This window comes from Nomascus leucogenys, chromosome 12, assembly GCF_006542625.1.
Source record: "Nomascus leucogenys isolate Asia chromosome 12, Asia_NLE_v1, whole genome shotgun sequence".
Classification (NCBI taxonomy): Eukaryota; Metazoa; Chordata; class Mammalia; order Primates; family Hylobatidae; genus Nomascus; species Nomascus leucogenys.
Window position 1 is genome coordinate 85432196 of NC_044392.1, and position 8655 is coordinate 85440850.

General features: G+C 37.7%; 1 protein-coding gene across 9 annotated transcripts in view; it reads left to right on the forward strand.

The window, feature by feature from the left end:
- The window catches only part of KYAT3 (kynurenine aminotransferase 3), an 86995-nt gene extending 79547 nt beyond the window's left edge, over nt 1-7448 (forward strand). For 6 of the 9 annotated variants that reach the window (XM_030825091.1, XM_030825095.1, XM_030825090.1 and 3 more), the window contains 2 exons: nt 120-206; nt 5904-6970. In XM_030825091.1, coding sequence (XP_030680951.1) covers nt 120-206; nt 5904-6011 — 195 coding nt within the window. In that variant the 3' untranslated portion in view covers nt 6012-6970. The other 3 variants (XM_003260023.2, XM_030825089.1, XM_003260024.3) reach the window with 2 other exon arrangements.
- The last annotated feature ends 1207 nt before the right edge of the window (nt 7449-8655 follow it).

Consider the following 8655-nt stretch of genomic DNA (forward strand, 5'->3'; position numbering starts at 1 on the left):
TTTTTGGAAATTATTGTGACTATTTAAAAGTATCTAGTTGCCTCTAGTATCTGTAGTACCAAAATTAATATTTGAAGTGTAAGTAGTTTTCTTATTATATGTTTCTATTTATTTTTCAGAAACTATCAGCCATCCCCGTTTCAGCATTCTGTAACTCAGAGACTAAATCACAGTTTGAGAAGTTTGTGCGATTTTGCTTCATTAAAGTAAGTTCCCTGCTCTATTGAAAACACATATATAGTATCCTCATTTCAATTTTTAAAGGATATATAGTATCCTCATTTCAATTTTTCTATTTTCTTTTGTCTCTAAAAATGATATGCTCATACGCAGTTTTTAAATTTTGGCTTACGGCTTTAAAATTCACTGCTTACTGGTCAGGCACAGTGGCTCATGCCTGTAATCGCAGCACTTTGGGAGGCCAAGGCAGGCAGATCACGAGGTCAGGAGATCGAGATCATCCTGGCTAACACAGTGAAACCCCATCTCTACTAAAAATACAAAAAATTAACTGGGCATGGTGGCAGGCGCTTGTAGTCCCAGCTACTAGGGAGGCTGAGGCAGGAGAATGGCATGAACCCACGAGGCAGAGCTTGCAGTGAGCCGAGATGGCGCCACTGCACTCCAGCCTGGGCAACAGAGTGAGACTCCATCTCAAAAAAAAAAAAATTAACTGCTTACCAAAATAAAATTCAACACTTTTTGAAAGAAGACAACATAATACAGATCCCTTACTATGTAATATGACAATTTCTAGCTTACAATGAAAAATTACTAGACATAGGAAAACACAAGAAAATATGACCTGTAGCAAAGAAAAAAAGAAGTTAATAGAAATAGGCCTAAAGATGACCCAGATGTAGAAATTAGCCAACAAGGACTTTAAAGCAAACATTTGAAGTATGTTTAAGAAATTAGACGAAAACGTGGTTATAATAAGTGAACAGAGAGATTCAAACTATTAAAAAAAAGAACTAAATGGAAATTCAAGAACTTAAAAGTATAATATCTGCTATGAAATACTTATGGTGCTAACAGAGTATTGAAGATGTCAGAAAAAAAGGGTTAACTTGAATACAGATTTATAGAAATCATCCAATCTGAAAAAAAGAGAAATATTATTTTTAAAAACGGAACACAACCTTAGGTCTATTAGACAATACCAAGTGATAATATATGTGTCATTGGAGAACCAAGAAAAAAAAGAGAGAGAATATGACAGAAAAAATATTTTAAGGAATAATAGTCAAAATGTTCCCATATTTGGTGAAAAGCAACTTATGTCTAAAAAGTTCAATGAACTACAACAGGATAAATATTTTAAAAGCACAACTAGGTACATCATAAACTGCTGAAAACGAAAGTGAAGATATTAAAGGCAGCCAGAGGTCAGGTGTAGTGGCTCATGCCTATAATCCCGACATGTTGGGAGACCAAGGCGGGAGGATTGCTTGAGTCCAGGAGTTCAAGACCAGCCTGGGAAACGTAATGAGATCCTCTCTTTATACAAAAATATTTTTAATTAGCCAGGCTTGCTGGCACATGCCTGTGGTACTCGCTACTCAGGAGTTTATGGTACAAGGATCGCATGAGCCCAGCACGTCCAGGTAGAAATGTTAACTAACTTCTTATCAGAAACAATGGAGACCAGAATACAATGAAATAACATCTTCCGAGCACTGACATAAAAAAAAAAAAATAACAGCCTAGAATGCTATATCTAGGAAAATATCGTTTAAAAATGAAAATGAAGTAGATATCCCTGACAAATGAAAGCTGAGAGATTTATCACCATCAAACTTCTCCTTTTTAAAAAGGTTCCAAGTGTGTTACTGCTATTTTTAAAATGTTGTTGATACTGAAAATAGTCTTACTAAGATCAAGACACTCTATCAACTCACTCATCTTTAAACCTAGTCAGAATAACATAAACACTGTTTTCAACTTTTAGAGACAACTGATAGCCAGACTTGATCAGAATAGACTGTAAATATTAACAACCTAACAATGTAAACATTCAATTGACTGAAATTTTAAAGAATGGTAATGCTATTAATATCCTTCATCTTACATTGGATTGAGAAATAGTGGTATATTATTTGAAATTGTAAACAAAACTAATAGAAGAAAGAAGTAACGTAGGACTTCCAGTTTTAAAATGGTAAACCCAGCCCTCCCCTAATCTCTTTTTAGAAATTATTTAAAAACAACTAAGAGAATAGAAAACAAATTCCCCAGTGTTTAAGGAAAGGCTGTTAAATACTGTGAAGGTGATGGTAGAGGGAAGATCCCTAGAAAGGATCCTGCTTTTACATCTTCAAATTACAGACAAAGCCAGCAGGCAGCATACTCATTATTGAGAACAATAGGAGCAGTCGATGCACTGGCAGCAGGAACTTCTCTAGACCATTTGGCATGATGGAGGAAACAGGGCAAAAACATACAGTCATGTCATCCGGAAACTATGTAAGGCAAGGTGGAAAGGAGACTCTGGTTGGTCTATAGATTTCCTCATTTACTCCTGTCATTTTGCTAAAAGCTACGTTGAAGCAATGCGGAAGAGATGTATTAAACTGGGGGTAGCCAATTTAATTATTTGGTAAGAAGTGTGGTCTAAAAGAACTCCCACCCACTGAACCCTACATCAACTGTATTAAATTTTACTATGAGACAAGGAGAATTTCTGCTCTTTTCTGGTGCTGCCGCAGCTTCTCCCTTATACAAATCAGCAAATCTATCTTCAAATCACAGACAAAGCCAGCAGGTAGCATGCTTATTACTCAGAACAATAGGTATAGTACATGCTTTGGCAGTGGAAGCTTACAAAGAGAATTCAATCAAAAATGATTAATAATCAAAGAGGAGGGGCCAGGTGCGGTGGCTCACACCTGTAATCCCATTACTTTGGGAGGCCGAGGCAGGAGTATCACTTGAGGTCAGCAGTTCACAACCAGCCTGGCCAACATGGTGAAACCCCATCTCTACTAAATATACAAAAAATTGAGGTGGGTGTGGTGGTACATGCCTGTAATCTCAGTTACTCGGGAGGCTGAGGCATGAGAATCACTTGAACCCAGGAGGCAGAGGTTGCAATGAGCTGAGATTGCTCCACTGCACTCCAGCCTGGGTGAGGGAGTCAGACTCTGTCTCAAAAAATATAATAACAATAATAGAAGAGGAACCAACTGTGAATCTATATAGGACACTATAAGGAAAAGAGAAAGGTACAAGGAAAAACAAGTGTTAGAGAATATTCGCCCCAAAAAAATGTTGCCATGGAGCAAATAAAATTAGTGCTACTTCAAATTTAAAACCTTTAAAATGAGAAAGCAGAGATATTACGAATTCAGGGAAGATAGGGTAAGATATTATAAGATCAAATGGGAGCTATCAGAGTTCAGGTAGGAAATTGAAAAGAAAAAATAAAGCTATTGGAAATTATGGTGACATTATTAATAGAAACAACACAAAGAACACTAAATACTTCTGTAAGAACACTAAGGATGGAGATAAGTGAGCAAAAGGAAGTGGAAAGGAACAAATAATTTTTAAAATATTAGGCAGAAAAATTATTGATGCAGAGGAAAAATAAAATATGTAGAGTTGCTAGAAAAAAATAAGAGCAGAACAAATGGAACCTGGATATAATAATAATTGTCACACAATTATTAACACTGAGATATACCTTGCTTGATACATTGGGCTTCAAAGACAATTCCTTTGGGCACCTAGACAATAAGATCAAGGCCTCCAGAGGGGCCAGAAGAGGAGGATCAGTATGGGCCCAGGCTCTTCTTACATCAACCGTCAATATTGGCAGATAGTGTGGAAGTAGCTGGAAGTTTCTAGGGAAAGTGGACACACCTAACTCCACCTCTTACAAAGGCTAAAAATAAAAGAATGACAAAAACATACCAAGAAAATAGAAACTGAAAGAAAGCAGTTTGAATTCAGAGCAAAATAAAAGTGATAAAAGTAAATAAATTTAAGGCAAAAATAGCACTTTATAATATTATGGGTAAGATCCTTAGTAGTTGTTAAACTTACGAAAGTTGTCAACTTATTTCATAGTAAGGGAAATGAAAAATAGAACTGCAAATAAATTTTATCTCTTAGATTGGAAACAACCAAAACAACTAAAAAGTTTCATAAAACACTCTCACAAATTGAGAGTGGGAGTATAATTTGTAAAATCTCTATGGTGGTTAGTTTGAAAATTTCTATTTAGATGTGATTTCCCATATCCTTTGATCCAACAATTCTACTTCCACAAGTGTTTTCTTGTGGATTTATTTGCACATTTTGAATGACTTATATTCAAGGATTTTCACTGAGGCATCATTTGTAATAGCAAAATATTGTAAACAACAAAATTATTCACCAGTGGGGGCTGCTTGAATAAATGATGCTACATTCACATCAACCTAAAAGTCCATCAGTGACAGATTGGATAAAGAAAATGTGGTACATATACACCATGGACTACTATGCAGCCATAAAAAAGAATGAAGTCATGTCTTTTGCAGAAACATGGGTAGAGCTGGAGCCTATTATCCTGAGCAAACTAACACAGGAACAGAAAACCAAATACCACATGTTCTCTCTTATAAGTGGAGCCAAAAATAATGAGAACTCATGAACACAAAGAAGGGAACAACAGACACTGGGGCCTCCTTGAGGGTGGAGGGTGGGAGGAGGGAGAGGAGCAGAAAAGGTAACTGTTGGGTGCTGTGCTTAATACCTGAATGATGAAATGATCTCTACAACAAACCCCTGTGACATGAGTCTACTTATGTAACAAACCTTCACATGTACCCCCAAACCTAAAATAAAAGTTAAAAATAAATAAACAAGAACAATAAAAAATATACAATTTTAAAAAGAAAGATAGATGAAAATCTCTGGAAAAATATATAACGAAATCCCAGTGTTGCCTCTGGAGAGAAAAACTGAGTGGCTGAGAAAGATAGGTGGGAAGCTGACTTACTTTAAAACAAATATTTTTAAATGCTCTCAACCTAAAAGTTTCAAGAACTTTTTTCTAAACTATTTCAGAGTAAGTCGTCAACTTAATTACTGATGATGCTCCTATCACCCCCATATACTTTCTTGTGTATTCTTCATAAACAAGACATTCTCCTCCCAAACCACAATATAACCCTCAAAATCATGAAGTTAACCTTGATACTCCATCTAATCTTCAGATCCAATTTAAATGTCATTCATTGTCCCAATAATGTCCTTTTTGTAACAATTAATTAATTAATTCAGGCTAGAATCATGCATTGCATTTAGTTGTCATGTCTCCTTCAAGCTAGAATGGTTTCTCAGTTTTCTCTGACTTTCATGATCTTGATACTTTTGAAAATTATCAATGAATTATTTTTAAGAAAGTACCTTAATTTAAGTTTGATGTTTCCTCATGCTTAGATTCAGGCTATGCACTTCGGCGGGAAACCACAGAAGGGATGATGCTCTATCCTTTTCATTGTATCAGGTGGCACATGATTTCAATTATTCCTATTACCAGTGATGTTAACTTTAACCACCTGATTAAGGTGGTATTTGCCAGTCTTTTCTACTATAAAGTTATACTTTTTCTTGTTAAATAGTAAATATTTTGTAGTAAGGTACTATGAAAATCCTCCATATCTCATTAGGCAATTCATTTATTAACTTATTCATATGTATCAATGTGGACTTCTGCATTTTTATTTTATAGTACAGTGGGCTATAATCTATTATTATTACTTATTTTGATACTTAGATTTTCCCAGATTTGGCCACTAGTCATGTAATTACTAATTTAATCAATACTTCTGTATGGGATCAATCTCCTGTCAAAGCCACTGTATACCCCTCACCTTCCCAGTCCCTGAGAGGATACCCTTTTCCCCCTTCAGGCTTTGACATTTTGTGCCAGGCTGCTACATTACATCTTCACCCCACCTGGGCTTTATCACCCATGCCGACCTGTCCTGTCATCCTCCTGGAGAGGTGCCCCCATCTAGGTCTCCAATACTCCATACCAGGCCACCACTATCACCTACTACACAGAAGCCCTCCTTGCCCCTCTTGGGCACTGACACCATGCCAGATGCCTGCCTCATCTCATCCAGGCTCCAGGACCCTGCATGAGGCCACCCTACCATACAGGCGCCTCACTTACCCCACTCAGACTCTGACATCCTGTTCCAGCCAGCACTATCACCTCATGACACCCGTGCTGGCCACCCTGCTCACTCCACTCTGGCTGCAGTGTCCTGCACTACGGTTGTCAAGGCTCTCCCAGCCCCGTACATGGACAGCCGCTTTGCTCAGCCTCACCTATTGGCTTTCAGACTGAATCATTCTGGTGGAGAGAGAAGACAAAGAAAAAGAAGTAGAGAAACAGAAGATTAACAACAGAAGGCTGGATTTTCTCTGCTTACACCTCTGTTTAATTTTATGCTATAAGTATGAATCACCTATTCAAAAAATAAACTATTTTTCAATAATTACAACTATGAAATCTTGAAAGCAAGGGGCAGAGTAGTGTGAATGAACTAATTTTTTTTGTTGACAGCAAAGTATAGATACAGTAGATAATATGTGAAGTTCACAAATAAGGAAATAGAAGCATAAGCACATTGTTAGATTTTGGTGGTAACCATTAGAACTAAAACCAGAAATTGCCATAAAAGGTTATCTTGAAGGTAGAGGGAGTCATAGGAAGGGGTGGAAAAGGGGTGGAGCAGACAGCTATTGTTTTTCAGTGTAAACTCTCCTGTACCCTTTGACCTGTTTCTGTAATTATAATTCATTTGGTTAACTGTTTTTCTGTTCTGGGTTCTGCTCTTGCTTTTTCACTTTGAAAATTTTTCTTCACTTGAGATCAGATATTCACTTAAATCTTCATTATGTTGTATATTTAAATCTTTGCTTCATTTTGAATTTATGTCTATCTGTAATAATGATGATTATTTCATTAATTTACAGAAAGACAGCACACTGGATGCTGCTGAAGAAATCATCAAGGCATGGAGTGTACAGAAGTCTTGATTTGTGCAGAATGGATTAATGTTTCTGTTAGATGACCTGGTATGGAATTGTTACTTAGTGCTGCCACCTGCTGGATATTAAGAGATATTTCAGTACAACTGGAATTTAAATATTTCCATTGTTTTTCCAAAGCAGTTAACCCAGCTCCTAACAATATTCAGGGGATCTGACCTTTTTTTTCCAGTTGAAACGTATTAACACACCTTCCACGACCATTTTATAAGGGTCAGCATAACATAGTGGATAAGAACTGTGAGATGTTTAACCTCTCGGTAACTCGGTTCCCTTGTTATAAAATAGGAATAAAATCAGTACCTGTTTCATATGAAGGTCGTTTCTGAAAATTAAATGGACTAATGTATGCAGAAAGCCTGGCAAACAATAAACACTCATCTGACTTTAGCCGGTTTCATCTTTCCATCGTTGTGTAAAAACTCCTAACCAGTTCCACCCCTCTACCACATCTATTTGTTTTGTATACCCACCTGTAGTTCCTCCATTTACCAATGGCCTTGAACTCTGTTCACAGTTTTGCTTCATACCCCATGTACTGCTGTTATTTGCGGTGGCTTCAGGTCCACGTGGATTAGCCAGGCTTTCCATACTTTGACCTCCTCACTTCTGTGATGTTCGCCTCCACTGCACTTCAGCCAGCTGCCTTGGTCACTCCCTGAGGCTTTTATCATTCAAGTGGGCTTCACCTTTTGAGATCACAAATTCGTCATCTCCCACTATAATGATCTATTCTTCCAGCTCATTATTGCTGTCTTGTGCACATGCTCTCCCTTTTTTTTTCTCTCTCTCTCTCTCTGTCCCTCTCTCTCTCTCCTCCATCTCCTCCTCAGCTCTTTTCAAAATACCACTTCTTGGCCAGGTGCAGTGGCTCATGCCTGTAATCCCAGCACTTTGGGAGGCAGAGGCGGGTGGATCACTTGAAGTCAGGAGTTTGAGACCAGCCTGACCAACATGGTGAAGCCCGATGTCTACTAAAAATACAAAAAAAAAAAAAAATTGGCCAGGCGTGGTGGCGTATTCCTGTAATTCCAGCTACTTGGGAGGCTGAGGCAGGAGAATTGCTCGAACCTGGGAGATAGAGGCTACAGTGAGCCGAGATTGCGCCACTGCACTCCAGCCTGGGCAACAGAGTGAAACTCCGTCTCAAAAAAAAAAAAAAAAAAAAAAATCACTTCTTTAAACTTACTATCATTTCAAATCCACTATTTCACAAAAGATTGGTCTATGACCTTCTTTCATTAGAATCTACTAGGATCCTTGTTGAAGATAGAGATTCTGGTCATCACCCCAGACCTAGTGAATAATAATTTCAGGATGTAGCCCTCCAGGTGATACTTACACACATGAAAGTTTGATCATTACTGTTGTAGTTCGTAGAATCCTCCATTTTTTTTCTATCGGTTCCGTTAAATCTTCACTCGCTTTCTCATCTAGCCTTTACTTCATTGTCTATCACTTCAGCCAAGTTGCTTTTGCTGCCTTGAATTATTTGCACCATTGTTCTATCTCAGCTGATCAAAAAGAAAGAACTCAACCCTGGGGTTGGAGCTCCATGCCTGTACCTGGGCTGTACATTGCACAGTTGGGCAGGTTCTAGCA